Source organism: Zophobas morio, unplaced genomic scaffold (assembly GCF_036711695.1).
Source record: "Zophobas morio isolate AGI-343-1 ecotype UQ-CSIRO unplaced genomic scaffold, CSIRO_AGI_Zmor_V1 ptg000022l, whole genome shotgun sequence".
NCBI classification, from domain to species: domain Eukaryota; kingdom Metazoa; phylum Arthropoda; class Insecta; order Coleoptera; family Tenebrionidae; genus Zophobas; species Zophobas morio.
This window is the reverse complement of record NW_026972127.1, coordinates 9,044,132-9,065,663: the sequence shown is the minus strand read 5'-3', so window position 1 is coordinate 9,065,663 and position 21,532 is coordinate 9,044,132. Positions and strand designations below refer to the sequence as shown.

At 32.8% G+C, this 21,532-nt stretch overlaps 1 protein-coding gene across 1 annotated transcript; it reads right to left on the bottom strand.

Annotated features, from left to right (window-relative positions):
- Positions 1–18,999: 18,999 nt before the first annotated feature.
- Positions 19,000–20,827, bottom strand: LOC135133591 (pickpocket protein 28-like). The gene is made up of 5 exons (XM_064062039.1): positions 20,637–20,827; positions 20,414–20,581; positions 19,530–19,981; positions 19,412–19,474; positions 19,000–19,358 (listed from the first exon to the last, which is right to left on the bottom strand). The coding sequence occupies exons 1-5, from the start codon at positions 20,825–20,827 to the stop codon at positions 19,000–19,002; spliced, it is 1,233 nt and encodes a 410-aa protein (XP_063918109.1).
- Positions 20,828–21,532: the final 705 nt, after the last annotated feature.

The following is a 21,532-nucleotide window of genomic DNA, read 5'->3' as shown; positions in this document are numbered from 1 at the left end:
TAATTCTGCAAAATAAAACTACAAAAAAAAGAAAATAAACATTTTATTATATTATTTTAAATACATTTCATTAAAAAGCATCATAAAATGTGCTAGCACAAAGATGTGGGCGGATGACATTTGCTGATACATGTTTTGCAATTTTAAGATGCAACTGGAAGAAATTTACTTAATCAAAGGATTCAGTTTTGCAGTTTTAAAATTGAATTGCAAAATGTTTATAATTCAGAATTTTTTCCAAAAAACTGAATGTCTAGAGTAAAAATTCAACGCGGATTCAAAAACTACACGTGTAGGAGTATGTTATTATATAAAGTTGAAAACTCATTTACTATGTACAACTTTGAGGTGACGTCATCACATTGTTGGTGGGGAAGATTAGAACAAAGTTTGTCTGGCTTTTTGCCATCTACACAGAGATTAGCGGTCTAACAAAAATCGACACAGACGGTGGACGACAGACAGACAGACAGACGAAAACGAGAAACTTATTTTTTCGTACACTAGTTATATGACACATCTAGAAAATATGAAAGTTGCCCAAAGAACTCTACTTCAATATTTCCTTATCCTATGCTCGGGAAGTAAAAAACACCAACACAAGTATACTAAAGGCATAAAATTTAAATCTTTAAAAAAACGTTTTCAATTAATTTCCCGATAGACGATACCACAGTCTTCGCCCTAAAACAAATATCCACCGAAAAATTAAGTAATAAACAATTTCAGCAAGAGATATAAAAGAAAAACCCGTAAATAACCCTAAAAGTCCACCACAGTTTGCCCAAAAATTGACATCGCCAAACAATTCTTGTCTTTCCATGGCCATAAATTCCTCATCTCTAAATTTTATCACGACTTCAGAACCCCAATGAAGGGGGAATGCTTTTGTGGGTTTTTTAACCAGTTCACTAGTGTATTTAATTGAAGTGCAGGTAGGCAAACAGTCACAGGTCTGTGAATTAAAACCTTGTATTCTCAATTTTGTCTGACTTACTGACCAATCGTCTGAAAAGAATATAAATTTACCCAACAACAAATTACTTATATAAAGCAAATACCACCACTAAGTGAAGGAAAGCAGACGGGCCGTGAACTTCCACAAATTTTTGTGGTTCTGTTGTCTGAAATTCAACGAAATTTTTTTTTTTAACAAACAGTTAAACTTACGAGGAAAATAATAAGGAACACAACCACATAACTTTAACGTGTAGTTGGTAAGACATTCCAGCTTGCAAAACTCCATAGTATAAAATTTAAAAAACCGTAAACGACGCTCATTTGAATAGTAACATTTTCTTCTGCGAAAGGAATGTGATTCCAAATCCTTACAAGTTAACGTAATTTCGGGTTTAATCCAAATAAAGTATGAATCAATACTTCCAATATAAATGGAACTTTTTGATGAAGTGGGAAATTCTGCAGGATGATGTAAAATAATCTTGAACCCATCATAACCTCTGCAACCTATTTCACTAAGCGGTTTTAATAAAAATATTATATCACTAAAAGTATTCATTGATCGAAAAGGATAGCTATCTTTGGCGGTTATATTATGATAATTTTCGTCCGGAGTCCAATTTGAAATATTTCTGTTGTCAAAATGAGTACTAGGCAAATAACTGAAAAAGTCTTTTAGTAGAAGTATAAAATATAGAAAAAACGTGGAGTCGTACATATCGTCATTAAATATGTCGTATTTACTTAGCATATTGAATGAAAAACAAACACCCATGTCTGTAAATATGGGTGAAAATAATGCCTTACAAAGTACACCAAACTCGGACCAGCAGAATAGAAAAACGTCTTTCACTGAAAAACCAGTCTAAAAAAGGCTAAAAATAAATTGATAAGATGTGGATAAAAAATTATACCTCTTCAAAAAAAGTACTGATGTCAGGTTCTAGTACGAAACCTTCACGTTCATAGTCGGTCACTCCAGTTACATATTCATCACATAAAATAGAAACGTTTGTTGATCCAAATGGAACATTTGCAGCAGACTTTTTTGAAGAATATAATGGAAAAACTAAGTTTGACTTTTTGTTGTATTGATACCCAGGACAAATTGTAACTGCTGGAAAAGGTATATTTTCTAAAGGTACCGACTTTTGACTGATGCTTATGAAAACGGGTGTGTCTTCCCACTTTTGCCAGGTTGATTTTATTAAAAGTCCACAGATATAGACCGAAATCGATATAATACAAATCCACCAAAACCTATAAAGAAGTGATTGCGTTATCACAAGAAATAATTATTGTGAAGAAACCTACTTTTCGACAATGGATCGTTCAGTACCAGTCAGGTATCTAAAGCCATGTATGCTACTGTTACCCAAAAACTCAGAACAATGTGTTGAAACTGTTTTGAAAAATTTTCTTTCTTGTTTGTTAGGTTGTTTCTCCACATTCTTTGTTTTACTTGTTTCTTCATCTTCCGGTATGGATATTTTAACATCCGACATTCTGTACTGGGTTCCAAATATGTTTCCCTTTGAACGTCTAACTTAAAACTAAATATCCATTTCATTTGTATTGACGCATGCTTTTACGTTTCAAATATCCAGGGAATCATTGCATTTACTTAACTTAATGTTTGTTAGACTTTCGCACGGTATGTGATATCGCTGATTAATTTTAACAAAATGAACATTATTAATAGTGTTATTAAAATTACATTTCCTCTGGTCAAATTCATCTGTCTGATGAAGATACTGCAAGGTTGGTACAAATTTGACTGATATGTATTTTAAGAGACAATTTGTGTTCTCAATGAATGTCTAATTTTCGACAGACTTTGTGACAAAGCGTTTACTAAGTCTTTAGAAGAATTTTTGAACTTATAATAAGCTTCATAGATGTTTTCCATTTAGCATCTAACTTAAAACTAAATATGTATCAATTTCATTTGTATTGAGGCACGCTTTTACGTGTCAAATATCCAAGGACACGTTATATTCAATTAACTTGATGTTTGTTAAGCATTCGCACGTGGCGTGTGAAACTGCTAATCTATTTTACCAAAGTAAAAAATTCTAATACCGAAATTAAAATTATTTCTCTAAAGGATCAGTTCAAAACCTTTGAAGTGGTCTTAATTTTTTGTAGGCTTCCTGAAAACTGCACTACTGTATTTTACTGAACTGCACGAACACTAGCACTCACAAGGTTCTAAAAGAAAAATATAAGAAGTGAACACATTAAGCCAATAACAAACTCCCATTGCTGTAACTGTAACTGTGGGTGAGTATAAATATTGGTCTAAGAGATAATTGCTATAGTAATTTTGAAACTAACTAATGAAAAACTTATGCTCCACTAAAAATTTTGTTAACAAAGATTAACGATGAGTTGGTAAGTGAGGTAAGATATTGTTACGTCGATCGGCGATTAAAATCGGCGTGGGCTAAACTCAACAATTTTATTTCTTAATAACTCGGATTTACACGAATAATTACAGTCACGTACACAATACTTCCGGTGCAACTTCACTGGGGAATTCATCTCTCGTTGTCTGGACTACAGTAACTGCTCCCGACGATGGTTCCCATTTAAACAGCCCCGCGGTCTTTCTCGACCCTTCGCGACATACGCTTCCAGGCTCAAAAATATTTCAAAAATCCCCTTCCAGGACCATAAACACACTATATTTTTATACCTTTAAACAATATTTTCAATTTTTTAATACTTTTCCTCCTTATTAAAGATATCAACTTATTTGGACTAACGTCGAAAATTATCCAAAGGGATTTTTTTGTAACTAGATTTCAAGCTGAAGAAGTTATCTGCTTTCGGTCTCACTTCTTCAAAAACTCCTACAACTTTTCTAGACTCGCCCAACGAATTTTAGCAATTTTTAGAATGTTTTGAACAATTTAATTTACTACTTTTCCAAAGAGTATCTCAAAATCTATAGAGCGGAATTTTTTATGGATTTGCCTAAAAATCTCTTTCAAAAGCTCAATTTTTCAATATGAAAATTTCGACCTCTTTCGACCACCTTTGAAAATTACCTACAGGCTTTTTTTAGCATTTCAACCTCTAGAAATTGCTTTCGGGATCATTTCTTGGTAAACTTCTACCTTTTTTCCAGAATCGTTCAATAAATTGTGCCAATTTTTAGATTGTTTTTAAATTCAATTTCAGACCAATTTTTTTCGAATCTTCTCCGAAACCATAAACACGCTGTATTTTTCTGAGCTGTACGTCGAGATTTATATCCCAGAATTTTTTGTCTAATAATAATTTTAGGCAACTTTCTCAAAAATTTTATTTTTCAATGTGAAAATTTCGGCCGTTTCCAACCACCTTCGAAAATTATCTATAAGGATTCTTTTGTAGAATTTAACCCACAGAAGTTATTTTCGGTCTCATTTCTTCGAAGACTCCCATTATTTTTTCAGTATATAGCAATGAATTATAGCAATATTGTGATTTTTTAAAAAATGGAATTTCAAGCGAATATTTCTAAAATCTTATTCCAGGACAATAAACCCGCTATATTTTTCAATTTAACACGTCCATATCTATATATTATCCCACAATTTTTCTTTAATTTTTAGATAACTTTTTCTAAAGTTCAATTTTCCAATCAATTTCCTCTCTTACAAAAATGTTTACTTTTTTGATGAAAAATTCCCAAAAAGATTTTCTTAAGATTTTGATCTCCAGAAGTTAGTTTCGCTCTCATTTTGTGGATTTTTAGACAATTTTTCCAAAACCTCAATTTTTCAATACCTTTTCCATCTTGAAAATTTCGAGCTTTTTTCGATCACCATTTCCAAAATATTTTTTTCCAGAGTTTCAATTTTTTGATACCTACTGAAAATTTCTACTTTTCTTTAATTACATTCGAAAACTACCTAAAAGGATTTTTTTGTAGATTTCAAGCTCAAGAATTTACTTTCGGCCTCATTTCGTCGGAACCTCATACAACTTTTCCAGAATTGCTGAACGAATTTTAGAAATTTTTAGATTTTTTAAAAAAATTGAATTTCTAAGTGAAAATGTCAAAATATACCTATAGTGCGGAATTTTTTGTGGATTTTCGGAAAGTTTTTTAAAAATTCAATGTTTCAATATGAAAATTTTCTAGAAATTTCGAGCATCTTCAGAAATTTTTCGAAGAGAGATTCGTGCAGATTTAGGTAGGTATATTCCAGAATTTTTTGTGTAATTTTAAGCTACGTTTCCAAAATCTCAATTTTTCATTACTCTTCCCATCATGAGAATTTCGAGATTTTTTGGACCATTTAAGCAACATCAAGCTAATTTTCGAAGGGTTGTCAAAATCTATAGTGCGAAATTTTTTGTGAATTTTTAGGCAAATTTTTCAAAAGCTCAATTTTTCACCTTTTTCGACCACCTTTGAAAATTACCTCAAGAATTTTTGTCTACATTTCAACCCCCAGAAGATCTTTTCAAGCTTATTTCTTGGAAAACCTCTACCCTTTTTCCAAAAAGTTCCAACGAATTGCGCCAATTTTTAGGATTTTTTTTAAATCGAATTTGAAAGCGATTTTTTTTCTAATCTTCCTCGCGGCCATAAACACGCTATATTTTTCGAATCAGTACGTCGGGATTTATATCCCAGAATTTTTTAAGTAATTTCAGGTAACTTTTTCAAAAGCTCAATTTTTCAGTGGGTATGAAAATTTAGGCCTTTACCAACCACATGAGAAAATTATCTAAAAGAATTTTTTTTTATAGAACTCAACCTCCAGAAGATATTTTCGGTCTCATTTTTTCGAATACACCTACAATTTTTCCAGAATATCCCATTGAATTATGGAAATTTTGGGATTACAGTTTTTCCAGTCTTTACATTGAGATCTATAACTCAAAATTTTTTGAATTTTTAGCCAAAGTTTCCATAATTTCAATTTTTCAATACAACTTTCGACTTTTTTTGACTACTTGCAAAAACTTTCAAAAGGAATTTTTTTAAATTCTACGAAAACTCCTACCATTTTTTCTGAATAGTCTAAAGCATTATGGTAAGAAATATTTCTAAAATGATATACCCCAGGACAATACTAAATACGGTATATTTTTCAATTCAGCACGTCGACATCTAAAATCCCAGAATTTTTCTTTAATTTTTAAGCAACTTTTTCACAACTTCAATTTTCCAATCAATAGGTACTCCTTTCTTATAAAAATTTTTACTATTTTCAGACTTTCGGGCTCATTTCTTTGAAAACTTTTACAGTTTTTCAGTGAAGAACGGCAATTTTTAGAATTAAAAGAACAAATTACAAAAATTAATGATTGATAGATAAATAACGAAATTTGCTCAAAATATTACCATCTGATGGTTTAATACCCAAGTTCAGGACAAATAAATGCCCATCAGTTCTTATTTAAAATGGTTTTATATTTTTTAAATCTCTTCAGTTTTAAATACAACTGTGTTTTTTTCGCGCCAAAGTTAAATATTTCTTTTCAAAATTTCCAATTATACTAATTTACTAGCTGACCCCGTGAACTTCGTTTCACCTACAATTTAATTTTGAATCTGCAAAACCGAATGCTTTGAAATCTTGCAGATGTTTTAAACATATGATAAGCATAATAAATTTTGATTCAAAATATATTTACTTATCCCCTCCAAAAAATTGATGACGTCAGCCCAAAATTTTGCCAAATGAATCCTATCTAAAATGTCCAAAATAGGATGAAACTATACTTGTGATTTATCATTCCATTCATCTTTTTTAGTTTTGCTTATGGGGGGTGTCACAAAAAAATTAATCACTGAGTCAATTTATTTTATTGATTGAATCAAGAATTGCAAAACTGAGTTTTGAAATATTGCAAACGTTTTGAAGTTACTGTTTGACATGGTAGGTTTTTAATCAAAATATGTCTGTCTATCAAGCCCAAAAACTTGATGAAGTCATCTCAAGATTTTGCCGAATAAATCCTATCTAAAATATCATCAGTATATTTTCGTAATTTATCATTGCATTCATATTTTTTAGATTTGCTTTTGCAGTGACTCAAAAAAATATATGGATCAGTCAATTTATTTTAGTGAATAACTCAAGAGTTGCAGAAATGAATACTTTGAGATCTTGCAGACATTTTAAAGTTATTGTAACCATGGTAAATTGTTAAGAATATTTATTTATTGCCCCCAAAAAATTGATGGAATGGCTCACTTGATTTTTGCAGATAATTTTGGGAATACAATACAGTTATTTTTAGTATTACACTGCACCAGTCCAAGGTGGTATACGTGTTGATCGTAAATGTTGATTAGATCATCACAAAATTGTGTGAAGAATTTTCCCGTATTTCCGAATTTTTCATTGCTACTTCGCTCCTATTGACCGTAGCGTGATGTTATATAGCCTATATGTGGACACGACAAATGGACTATCCAACACAAAAAGACTTTTTGAATTCGAAGAAGTAGTGTCTGAGATTAGCGCGTTCAACTAAACAAACACTTCAGCTTTATTATATAAGTATAGAAGTATAGATTTTACACACTTCATTAAAACAATCATAAGATGTGCTAGCATAAAGATGTGGATGGATCACGTTCGCTGATACATATTTTGCTTTTTCCAGAAGCAGTTAGAAGAATGTTATTTATAGCAAAAAAAAAACAATAACACGTCTATAATGAATGCACTAAATGTAAATATTTAAAACAATGTTTTCCGTTAATCCTTCCGTAAACGATTCCAAAGTCTTCGCCCCAAAATAAATATCCACCTAAAAACTAAATAATAAATAATTTCAGCTAGAGATATAAAAGAAAAACCCGTAAATAATCCCAAAAGTCCACCACAGTTTGCCCAAAAATTAACATCGCCAAACAATTCTTGTCTTTCCATGGCCATAAATTCCTCATTTCTAAATTTTATCAAGACTTCAGAACCCCGAAGAAAGGGAAGTGTTTTTGTAGGTTTTTTAACCAGTTCACCAGTGTATTTTATTGAAGTGCAGGAAGGCAAACAGTCACAAGGTTGTGAATTAAAACCGCGTACTCTCAATTGTACCTGACTTAGTGACCAATCCTCTGAAAGGAATATAATTTTACCCAACAACGAATTACTTATATAAAGCAACTACCAGCATTAAGTGAAGGAAAGCAGACGTCCCGCGAACCGCCACAAATTTTTGTAGTTTTGTTGTCTGAAATTCAGCAAATATTAGTAATTTGTTCTTAGTTTGAAACGAAGCAGTGAAACTTACGAGGAAAATAATAAGGAACACAACCGCATAAGTTTAATGTATAGTTGGTAAGGCATTCCAGCTTACAAAGCTCCATTGTATAAAATTTAAAAAACCGTAAACGACGCTCATTTGAATAGTAACATTTTCTTCTGCGAAAAGAGTATGATTTCAAATCCTTAGAAGTTAACGTAATTTCGGGTTTAATCCAAACAAAGTGCGAATCACCCCTTCCAATATAAAGGGAACTTGTTGATGAAGTAGGAAATTCTGCAGGATGATGTAAAATAATTTTAAAGCCATCGTAACCTTTGCAACCAACTTGATTAATTCTGTATAATGTCAATAGGAGATCATTAAGAATATTCTTTGATCGAAAAGGGTAAACATCTTCGGCGGTTATATTAAGATAATTTTCGTCCGGAGTCCAATTTGAAATATTTCTGTTGTCAAAATGAGTACTAGGCCAATATCTGAAAAAGTCTTTTAGTGTAAAATATAGAGAAAGCGTGGAGTCGTACATATCGTCATTAAATATGTCGTATTTACTCAACATATTAAATGAAAAACAAACACCCATATCTGTAAATATGGGTGAAAATAATTCGTTACAAAGAAAAGATAATTCAAACCCGGAGAAACACAATTCAACAACGCGTTCCGGTGGAAAACCAGTCTAAAAAAGGCTAAAAGTAAATTGCTAAAAACTGCATAAAAAATTATACTTCTATAAAAAAAGTACTGATGTTAGGTTCTGTTAAGAAATATTCACGTTCATAGTCGGTCACTCCAGTTATATTCTCATCGCATAAAATGGAAATGTTTCCTGATCTAAATAGAATATCTGCATCAGATTTTTTTGAAGAATATATTGGAAAAACGAAAGTAGAATTTTTGTTATACTGATATCCAGGGCAAATTGTAACTGCCGGAAAAGGTATATTCTGTAAAGGTACCGGTTTTTGACTCATGCTTATAAAAACGGGTGTGTCTTCCCATTTTTGCCACGTTAATTTTATTAAAAGTCCACAGATGTAGACCGAAATCGATATAATGCAAATCCACCACAACCTACAAAGAAATGATTGCGTTATCACAATGAAATAATTATTGCGGACATACGTACTTTTCGGCAATGGATCGTTCAGTACCAGTAAGGTATTTAAAACCGTGTATGGTACTATTAGCCAGAAACTCAGAACAATGTGTTGAAACGGTTCCGAGAAATTTTGTTTTTTGTTTTTTAGGTTGTTCTCTGGTGTTTTTTCTTTTACTTGTTTCTTCATCTTCTGGTAATGTTATTTTCACGTCCGACATTCTATCGTGGGTTGCAAGTATGTTTTCCTTTCAGCATCTAACTTAAAACTAAATATGTATCAATTTAATTTGTACTGAGACATGCTTTTACGTGCCAAATATCCAGGGAAGCATTATATTCAATTAACTTGATGTTCGTTAAGCATTCGCATATGGCGTGTGAATCTGCTAAACCATTTTACCAAAATGAAAAAAAAAAATACAGTAATTAAAGTAATTTTTCCTGCTCATATTGAGAAAATGTAGAATTTTTACTGCATTTTCGATTGAGAAAATTGACCATTTTTCAATCTACTTTTCTCTACAGCTTTTGTCCAATCAGAACGCGACATTTCCTTTTCTCCACAATTGCCTACTATCACCCCTAATAAAAATTGAACTCGTCTATGCGTTACCCTGGTTATGTTTTGTTACACGTCATCATTTTTCCAAAAATTAATAATTCTTGATTTTTTTGTCTTTATTTTCTTGATTATATGAGCAGAAGAAGTATAGTGTTAAACTCGTGAGAAATTTGTTATTCCACTCTCATCCTCGTGCAATGACCAATTTTCTTACTCGTTAAACGATATACTATTTTTACACATTAATATTTTATTTACATCATTTCTTACGACACATATAACTTAGATAATACATATTTGGACTTGAACTTCACATTTACACGTTAAAACTAACTATGTCGGTGTATTTTATTACTCTATTAACTAGCTATTTTATCGACCAACTAGTTACTCTCTTAAAAAATAATATTATTACTTACATTTATTGTAATATATTTTTCTAGATTTTCCATTCTAAATGAATGTCTGCGATAACTTAAAGTATATATATGCACTGAAAAACTACGTTCTACATTGACACATGTTATTGGTGCATATTTAAAGGACGTCTCAATTTATGGGTCTATATTTACCTCATCTGAAAACTGTCCATCTAAAATTTTTGCCACATTAGCTAGTCCAGTAAAATCCCCATTTTTACTAAGGACTTCGTCTAGTTTTTCGAGACTTTTTGAGCAATAGGACCTTGACTTTATTAATATTGTTACGACGCCTATGGGTTTTCCAGAATGTGCGGAGATGATGGGTGAGTCATCATCAGTCAGGACGGCCGAGCGGCGCGACGGTCGCATAGAGACAAGTCTGGAACCGGTTACCGGAAGTCTCGATCGCAGAAGTATGGATTTCAATAGAGGTCACCTTCGGGAATGTAAATTCGAATTATTGAGAAATAAATTGTTGAGTTTAACCCACGCAGATTTTATTCACCTGTTCAACGTAACACTGATGTCGGAAGTGAGATCTGAAATAAATAACTGGTTTTACGACAAATTACGGGCAGATTGATCAAGAATTTGGAAGAGTTTATGGCGGGCGAGACGAGAACTCAAACTGCAGGAAAGGCAGAACACATCATGGCTAAGGTTGGAGAAATGGACGCCAGATGGAAAAAAATGGAACGGATAAATGGACACAAGAAACAAGGAAATGGATGAGAAAATGAGGGCAAGAATGCAAAAACGGACGAAAAAATGGAGATGAGAAACAAGAAAATGGGCGAAAAAGTGGACGTAGGAGCAAAGAAGAATCAAATGGAAGGAATTAAAGAACAAATGAAAGTTAGGGAAACAATTGTTGGACGAAATATGCATGTTCGAATGGAAGGAAAAGCAAAAGAAGTCGAGAAATCAATGAAGGAACGTATGGAAGTTCGAACTAAAACTACAGAAAATCGAATGAAAATGGTAGAAGATAGAATAGAAAACCAAATGAAGAAATTTGAAAAGATAATAAAAAATGTAGCTACCACTGGTTCATGTAACGTGACGTCGGTCTCCAGAAAAATTCACCCCACCTATGATAGCCAGACACCGTGGTCATCGTATAAGGTACAGTTTGCAAGGCGGAACGCTCGAGATTTCGCAAACTCTATTCGTACAAGATAGCAATAGATAGAACCCAAAAAGTTGAAGAATCCCTTCAAGAATTTGAAGCAGATGTCAAGAAACTGGTACGTCTTGCATACTCCGACGCACGACCAACTATTCAAGACAGGCTTGCTACAGAAACTTTCGTAGATGCATATTCATGCATTGATTCGTGCGCTGAAGATGCTACGAATTCAGCGTAGCAGAAACAGAGAAAGAAGGAAAAACAAAATAGATAAGCTGCTAGAAAAATTGTTACAGCAAAAAGATAACCTCCTTCAAGCAAAACATGTAATGGGCGCCAGAAACGTCTCAAACGTGATTGTCGTGCCCAATTCCTAATGCTAAGAGCAAACAACAGAGATCTCACGGAATTGTAGAAGAAGCCAGTACTCTGGGGAATGGGTTCGCTGGTGACAATAAGCCCGCCAGCTAAGTGAAAATAAGAAGTTTTACCAGAGGTAGTACCGGGAAAGAAGTATGAAAATCCAGCAGCAATCACCATCGATACTGGCGCTGAGGTACCAATTGTACGTAAACGATCAAATTGAAAATCGTAAGTGGAGAGTCAACGTCGATCATGGTGGAAGCATCGGTACAGATCTGTATTGGTCAGCTGAGAATAAGACAAGAATAAGCTTTCGTGGCTAGCATGGAAGATGACTTCATTTTGGGAATGGATTTGATTAGCTATCATTGATTGACAATTGAGCCAGTGAGGAAAGTCCTCACACAGCTTGGTGTAGAAAGGACCAGGAGGAGGACCAAGATATTAGGCCACTCCTCAGATGAAAAGAAGATGGGATAGAACGACCTGGTTAGTCAAAAAAATCAGCCGAGTCACCTTCTTTCAAAACATTATGGGCTGAATGAGACTCCTTGCATGTCGAGAACGAATTGCTTAAGAGAGCCTGGGAGGGTCCGGATGGAAGGCATGTCATTATGCAGTTGATGGTTCCGCTCCCTAAAATCAAGGCAGTGCTTTTAGGGATCCACAATAGAATTTCTTGTGCTCATTTTGGAATCAATAAGACGCTTTCCAAAATTAGGGAGATATTCTACTGGGTCCGTTGCCGGTAAGACGTTGAGAGCTGGTGCAGGCAGTTAAAGAATCGAAGATTAGGGCGAGAGGGCCGATGCAACCACACAACGTCGATTCGCCTTTTAGAAGTACTATAGGAAACGTAGCGGGTCACCTCCCAGTGACCAAAGAAGACAAAAAGGAAACGAAAAAGGCGATACATTCAATTGACTTGATGCTTGTTAATTATTCACACATGGCGTGTGAAAATACTAAACCATTGCACCAAAATGAACACATTTTATTATCAGTTCAAAACCTCTAAGGTGTTTTTCAATGACCGTTTTAGAAGCTATTATTGTCTTTCGATTTTTGTCTATAGAAAATTAGTGATTAGTGTTTACAACTGAAAAATAAGAACTCTCCATATTTTACGAAAAGTGGGGGAAAATTGCTGTTTTTATTAAACATTATCCACACATCTATATTATACACTTCCAAAACAACTTTAAAAAGTTCATAAAATATAGATTTATTCCTGCAAAATAAAACTACAAAAAAAGAAAATAAACATTTTATTATATTATTTTAAATACATTTCATTAAAAAGCATCTCAAAATGTGGTAGCACAAAGATGTGGGCGGATGACATTTGCTGATACATATTTTGCAATTTTAAGATGCAACTAGAAGAAATTTACTTAATCAAAGGATTCGGTTTTGCAGTTTTAAAATTAAATTGCAAAATGTTTATAATTCAGATTTTTTTCCAAAAAACTAAATGTCTCCAGTAAAAATTCAACGTGGATTCAAAAACTACACGTGTAGGAGTATGTTATTATATAAAGTTGAAAACTCATTTACTAATTACAAATTTGAGGTGACGTTATCACATTGTTGGTGGGGAAGATTAGGTCAAAGTTTGTCTGGCGTTTTGCCATCTACACAGAGATTAGCGGTCTAACAAAAATCGACACAGACGGTGGACGACAGACAGACAGACGAAAACGAGAAACCTATTTTTTCGAACACTAGTTACATGACACATCTAGAAAATATGAAAGTTGCCCAAAGAACTCTACTTCAATATTTCCTTATTCTATGCTCGGGAAGTAAAAAACACCAACACAAGTATACTAAAGGCATAAAATTTAAATCTTTAAAAAAACGTTTTCAATTAATTTCCAGATAGACGATACCACAGTCTTTGCCCTAAAACAAATATCCACCGAAAAATTAAGTAATAAATAATTTCCGCCAGAGATATGAAAGAAAAACCTGTAAATAACCCTAAAAGTCCGCCACAGTTTGCCCAAAAATTAACATCGCCAAACAATTCTTGTCTTTCCATGGCCATAAATTCCTCATTTCTAAATTTTATCACGACTTCAGAACCCGAATGAAACGACAATGTTTTTGTAGGTTTTTTAACCAGTTCAGTCGTGTATTTTATTGAAGTGCAGGAAGCCAAACAGTCACAGGATTGTGAATTAAAACCCTGTATTCTCAATTTTATCTGACTTACAGACCAATCGTCTGAAATAAATATAATTTTACCCAACAACTAATTACTGTAAAAAGCAAATACCTCCACCAAGCTAAGGAAAGCAGTCGAACTTCGAACTGCCACAAATTCTTGTAGTTCTGTTGTCTGAAATTCGGCAAATATTAGTAATTTTTTGTTATTTTGAAACAAAGCAGTGAAACTTACGAGGAAAATAATAAGGAACACAACCACATAACTTTAACGTGTAGTTGGTAAGACACTCCAGTTTACAAAACTCCAACGTATAAAATTTAAAAAACCGTAAACGACGCTCATTTGAATAGTAGCATTTCCTTCTACGAAAAGAATGTGGTTTCAAATCCTTAGAAGTTACCGTAATTTCGGGTTTAATAAAAATAAAGTACGACTCAATACTCCCAATATAAACCGAACTTGTTGATGATGTAGGAAATTCTGCAGGATGATGTAAAAAAATCTTAAAGCCATCGTAACCTCTACAACCTACTTCATTAATTTTTTTTAGTGTAAATATTAGATCACTAAGAATATTCTTTGATCGAAAAGGATAAACATCTTCGGCGGTTGTATTAAAATAATTTTCGTCCAGAGTCCAGTTTGAAATATTTCTGTTGTTTAAATGAGTAGGTACCAGGTAAATATCTGAAAAAGTCTTTTAGTGTAGATTATTGAAAAAAGTGGAGTCGTACATATCATCGTTAAATATGTAGTATTTATTCAACATATTGAATGAAAAACAAACACCCATATCTGTAAATATGGGTGAAAGTAATGCATTACAAAGAGGAAGTACTTCCAACCCGGACAAGCACAATACAAAAACGTCTTTCACTGAAAAACCAGTCTAAAAAAGGCCAAAAGTAAATTGATAAAAACTGAATAAAAAATTATACTTCTACAAAAAAAGTACTGATGTTAGGTTCTGTTAAGAAATCTTCACGTTCATAGTCCGTCACTCCAACTGTATCCTCATCACATAAAATGGAAACGTTTGCTGATTCAAGTGAAATATTTCCAGCAGATTGTTTTGCAGGATGTAATGGAAAAACGAAGTCAGAATTTTTGTTAAACTGATATCCAGGACAAATTGTAACTGCTGGAAAAGGTATATTCTGTAAAGGTACTGATTTTTGACTCATGCTTACGAAAACGGGTGTGTCTTCCCACTTTTGCCACGTTGATTTTATTAAAAGTCCACAGATGTAGACGGAAATCGAAATAATACAAATCCACCAAAACCTACAAAGAAATGATTGCGTTATCACAATGAAACAATTATTGTGGACATACCTACTTTTCGACAATGGATCGTTCAGTACCAGTAAGATACCTAAAACCATGTATGGTACTATTACTCAGAAATTCAGAGCAATGTGTTGAAACGGTTTCCAGAAATTTTCTTTTTTGTTTTTTAGGTTGTTCTCTGGGGTTTTTTGTTTCACTTGTTTCTTCATCTTCGGGTATAGTTATTTTAACATCCGACATTCTAAAGTGTTATGTTTTCTTTTCAGCATCTAACTTAAAACTAAATATGTATCAAATTAATTTGTACTGAGGCATGCTTTTACGTGGCAAATATCCAGGGAAAAGTTATATTCAATTAACTTGATATTTGTTAATCATTCGCCCATGGCGTGTGTAACTGCCAAACCATTTTACCAAAATGAAAAAATTTAATAGAGTATTTAAAATTATTTCTCCAATGGTTCACAATTTTATAATCAATTAAAAACCTCTAATTTTATTATATTTATAATTTTTTGTAGGCTTCTGGAAGACTGCACTATTGTATGTTATTGAACTCCGCAAAGGCAAGCACCCACGACGTTCTGAATCAAAGTATTAAACACATATAACTAAAGCTCGGAATTATATGCAAAAAAAAAATTATTCTGCTTGAGAAAATGTTGAATTTTTACTACATTTTGGATTGAGTAAATTGACCATTTTTCAGTCTATTGAAGAATGAGCACTTTTCTCCACAGCTTTTGTCCAATCAGAACGCGACATTTCCTTTTCTCCACAATTCCCCACTATCACCCCTAATAAAAATTGTACTCGTTTATGCATTACCCTGGTTATGTTTTGTTTACACATCATCATTTTTTCGAAAATTAATAATTCTTGATTTTTTTGTCTTTATTTTCTTGATTATATGAGCAGAAGAAGTATAGTGTTAAACTCGTGAGAAGTTGGTCATTCCACTCTCATCCTCGTGCAGTGACCAATTTTCTTACTCGTTGAACGATATACTAACTATTTTTACACATTAATATTTTATTTATATCATTTCTTACGACACTTATAACTTAAATAATACATATTTGGACTTAAATTTCACATTTACAAGTTAAAACTAACTACATATGTGGGTGTATTCTATTACTTTATTAACCAGCTAGTTTATCGACCAACTAGTTACTCTCTTAAAAAATATTATTATTTAGATTTATTATAAAATATTTTTCTAGATTTTCTATTTTAAATGAATGTCTTCGATCACTTAAAATATATTTATACACTGAAAAACTACGTCCTACATTGACAGATGTTATTGGTGCATATTTAAGGAACGTCTCAATTTGCGGGTCTATATTTACCCCATCTGAAAACTGTCCACATTAGTTAGTCTAGTAAAACCCCCATTTTTACTAAGGACTTCGTCTGGTTTTTTGAGACTGTTTGAGCAATAGGACCTTGACTTTATTAACATTGTTACAAAATAAACCCATTTGCCGTCCCAGTACGACGCCTATGGATTCTCCAGAATGTGCGGAGTTGATGGGTGAGTCATCATCAGTCAGGACGGCCCATAGAAATAATATTATATGGAAGTAACTTAGAGAGAGACGCGTGTTGTCAACACAGTGGGACAGAGATAGGGCTCTCTGGGTGGCAAAACATTGACGCGAAACTGCAGAGCACTGTGTTTCTGGAGGTTTCTATCGTGCTGTCGCATGGTGTTTGAAGGTCTATTTTTGCAAATTTACGTTTTTTAGGCTCAAGTTACCTTATTTAAATGTCTACAGTCTTCTTAAGTTGTATTTTATTGGACTGTTTGTTAAACATCGTGAAATCGTGTTGTACGTATAATTGAATAGAACGTGCAAAGAAAGCAATCCTGTTTCATTTCATAGGTAATAATGGCATACACAGACGAAGGATTTCGTAAATAATTTAAAAAATTTGTTAGCTTCCCTAAACATTCCGAGTTACGAAATAAACAGATTATTGCAACAAAAAGAGGGAATTTTATATCTATTGATTATTGTTTTAGTTATTTGTCCGTGGATTTAAAAAATAGAATTTAGTAGAAAATTCCACACAATTGAATATGTTTAATTTAATTAGGCACCCTGTAACTTTTATGGAATGTTTAATTACTTTTATCCTAAAAATTTCAGAATTACCAATGAACATACACTACAAGATTAGTTAACTTGTGGAAGATTATTGTACTAACTGAATTCGTAATATATTGTAGATTCTCTATACATTTCATTTTATTTAAAGACTATTTCCACCACTTAACATGATTTTTGTTGTTTCACATTACACATAATTTTAATGTAAACTGTAAAAATATAGTTTTCATTAACAGACGTTTGTTATAATTGATTGTTTGAACAAATTCGTAAGAGAACGTATTAATTCCCGTTCAAATGAAGCGTTTCTTGCCACCCAGCACGTGATACGTGGTCAGCCGTCCTTTCCCCACTGATGCATAACCGCTTTAGCTATTTCTTTCTTATGTTGATTACACTCGCTCTCGTATGGAAACGTATACAAGGCTCCATCCACTCTTTTATTAGATCAATGGGACGGCCGAGCTTCGGTCGCATAAAGACAAGTATGAAATCGGTTACCGGAAGTCTCGATTGCGATATCCTGGAAAGTCTCAAAGCGGTGTTCGAAAAGCCTGGAAGCGGAAGTCGCGATGGGTATTCGAGAAAGACCTCGACCGCAGAAGTATGGTCTTAAATAGAGTTCACCTCGGGAATGATTATTATTATTCAGCCAGTTGAGTCGAGAGAGCCCAGTCAAGTTGTGCCGGAATTATTTTGTACATAATCGCTGCAACAGTTCGTCGTCTAAATTTTATTTTTTACCGCTTTTAATCACCCGTGCAACGTAACAATATTTTGCTCACTTTTGTTTAGTTTATTCCTTCAAATTTTTTAAGCTTATGGATCCAGACAATTTTTTCTAATTTATAACCAGACAACTTTTATAAGACCTTTACCAGTAAGATATTTAAAACCACATACGGTACTATTACCAAGAAACTCAGAAAAATAGGTTGAACATGTTTTAGAAATTTTCTTTTTTTGTTTCGGAGTTTGTTTATCGGTTTTCTTTGTATTACTTGTATCTTCATCTTCTGGTATGGTTACTAGAACATCCGACATTCTCAAGAGGATTATAAATATGTTTTCGTTTGAACATCTAATTTCAAACTAAATATCCATTTAATTTGTATTGACGCACATCTTTACGTTTCGAATATCCAGGGAAACGTTACATTTAGTTAATTGCATGTGGTGTATGAAAACGGAAAATAATAAAATGAAAAATATTAACAACATAATTAAAATTACATTTTCTTGGGTAAAGATCATCTGCCTGATGATTTGAGTCAAAATATACTAAAAATATAAACGGTGTTCTCATGTGGTAATAGAGCTTTATTAAGGACTACTTTAGTCCTATTAAAAATATACATCTACACATAATTCTTGCAAAATCTTGAAGTTGTTCACAAAAGCGGTGAAATTGAAAACACTGATACCAATTTCTCGATATTTGGTGCTATAATCTTCTTCCCATATCAAATATGAACCGAAGAGAAATAATAGAAAATAGAAAGTTTTATTAGTTAAAATTTATAGGAAATTAGTAGGTAATTAGTGTTAACAAATAAGCAAAAAAAAAGGAATGTGATTTATATTAAACATAAAAAAGCAGTAACACGTGTACATTAAATGCACAAAATTTTAATCTTTAAAAACATGTTTTTCCTTAATTCCTCGGAATACGGTGCCACAGTCTTCGCCCCAAAATAAATATCCACCGAAAAACTAAATAATAAATAATTTCAGCCAGAGATATGAAAGAAAAACCAGTAAATAACCCTAAAAGTCCGCCACAGTTTGCCCAAAAATTAACAACGCCAAACAATTCTTGTCTTTCCATGGCCATAAACTCCTCATTTCTAAATTTTATCACGACTTCAGAACCCGGATGAAGCAACAATGGTTTTGTAGGTTTTTTTACCAGTTCACTAGTGTACTTTATTGCAGTGCAGGAAGGCAAACAGTCACAGGATTCTGAACTAAAACCCTCTATTGTGAATTTCACCTGACTTAGCGACCAATCATCTGAAAGGAATATAATTTTACACAACAACGAATTACTTATGTAAAGCAAATACCACCACTAAGCGAAGGAAAGCAGAGGAACTGTGAACGTCCACAAATTTTTGTAGTTCTGTTGTCTGAAATTCAGCAAATATTAGTAATTTATTTGTTAAACAAAGCAGTGAAACTTACGAGGAAAATAATAAGGAACACAACCACATAATTTTAATGTATAGTTGGTAAGGCATTCCAGCTTACAATATTCCATTGTATAAAATTTAAAGAATCGTAAACGACGCTCATTTGAATAGTAACATTTTCTTCTGCGAAAAGAAAGTGATTTCAAATCCTTAGAAGTTAACGTAATTTCGGGTTTAATCCAAACAAAGTAGGAATCAATACTTCCAATATAAATGGAACTTGTTGATGAAGTAGGAAATTCTGCAGGATGATGTATAATAATCTTAAAGCCATCGTAACCTTGACAACCAACTTCATTAAGTATGTTTAATGTAAATAGTAGATCACTAAGAATATTCTTTGATCGAAAAGGGTAAATATCGTGGGCGGTCATATTCACATAATTTTCGTCCGGAGTCCAATTTGAAATATTTCTGTTGTCAAAATGGGTACTAGGCAAATATCTGAAAATGTCTTTGTAGTGTAAAATAGCAAAAACGTGGAGTCGTACATATCGTCATGAAATATATCGTATTTACTCAACATATTGAATGAAAAACAAACACCCATGTCTGTAAATATGGGTGAAATAAATGCTTTACAATAAGGATGTATTCCAAGCAGCCCGGACAAGCACGAATCAAAAACGTCTTTCATTGAAAAACCAGTCTAAAAAAGGCCAAAAGTAAATCGATAAAAGCTGCATAAAAAATTATACTTCTACAAAAAAAGTACTGATGTTAGGTTCTGTTAAGAAATCTTCACGTGCATAGTCGGTCACTCCACTTGTATTCTTATTACATAAAACAGAAACGTTGCCTGATCTAATTGAAACATTTGCAGCAGATTTTCTTAAAGAATGTAATGGAAACACGAAGTCAGAATTTTTGTTAAACCGATATCCAGGACAAATTGTAACTGCTGGAAAAGGTATATTCTGTAAAGGTACCGGTTTTTGACTCATGGTCATAAAAACGGGTGTGTCTTCCCACTTTTGCCACGTAGAGTTTATTAAAAGTCCACAGATGTAGACCGAAATCGAGATAATACAAATCCACCAAAACCTACAAAGAAATGATTGCATTATTACAATGAAATAATTATTGCGGACAAACCTACTTTTCAAAAATGGATCGTTCAGTACCAGTAAGGTATCTAAAACCATGTATGGTACTATTACCCAGAAACTCGGACCAATGTGTTGAAACTGTTTCGAGAAATTTTCTTTTTTGTTTGTTAGGTTGTTTCTCGATGTTCTTTGTTTTACTTGTTTCTTCATCTCCTGGTATGGTTATTTTGACATCCGACATTGTATAGTGGGTTACAAATATGTTTCCCTTTGAACATCTAACTTAAAACTAAATATCCATTTCATTTGTATTGATGCATGCGTTTACGTTTCAACTATCCAGGGAATCGTTGCATTTAATTAATTTCATGTTTGTTAAACTTTCGCATGGTATGTGAAATCGCTGTTTCATTTTAACAAAATGGAAACTATTTAATAACATGATTAAAATTACTTTTCCGATGGTTAAATTCATCTGTCTGATGAAGGTACGGCTTCCGAAACACGTTCTACAAATAAATTATTGTATTTTGGACACAAATATAGACGGCAAATGCGTATTTTTATAAATAGCTTTATTAACGACTATTCTAACCCTACATAAATACACGTACAATTTACTTCTCATTTAGTTCCTAATTTTAGGTGAATGGCTGCAAGTTTGGTACAAATTTGACTGATTTGTATTTTAAGAGACAATTATTGTGCTTAATGAATGTCTAATTTTCGACAGAATTTGTAACAAAGCGTTTACTAAGTCTTTAGAAGAATTATTGATCTTATAATAAGCTTCATATATGTTTTCCTTTTGGCATCTAACTAAAAACTAAATATATATCAATTTCATTTGTATTGATGCATGTTTTTACGTGTCAGATATCCAAGGACATGTTATATTCAATTAACTTGATGTTTGTTGAGCATTCGCACGTGGCGTGTGAAATTG

Excerpts from the sequence above, each read along its gene's own strand:
- LOC135133591 (XM_064062039.1), bottom strand. The coding sequence starts at position 20,827 with ATGTCGGATGTCAAAATAACCATACCAGGAGATGAAGAAACAAGTAAA. Across the intron at positions 19,982-20,413 it reads ACAATTTGTCCTGGATATCG|ATATTTGCCTAGTACCCATT; the intron begins GTTTAACAAAAA and ends AGACATTTTCAG. Across the intron at positions 19,475-19,529 it reads TGTTCCTTATTATTTTCCTC|ACAACAGAACTACAAAAATT; the intron begins GTAAGTTTCACT and ends GCTGAATTTCAG.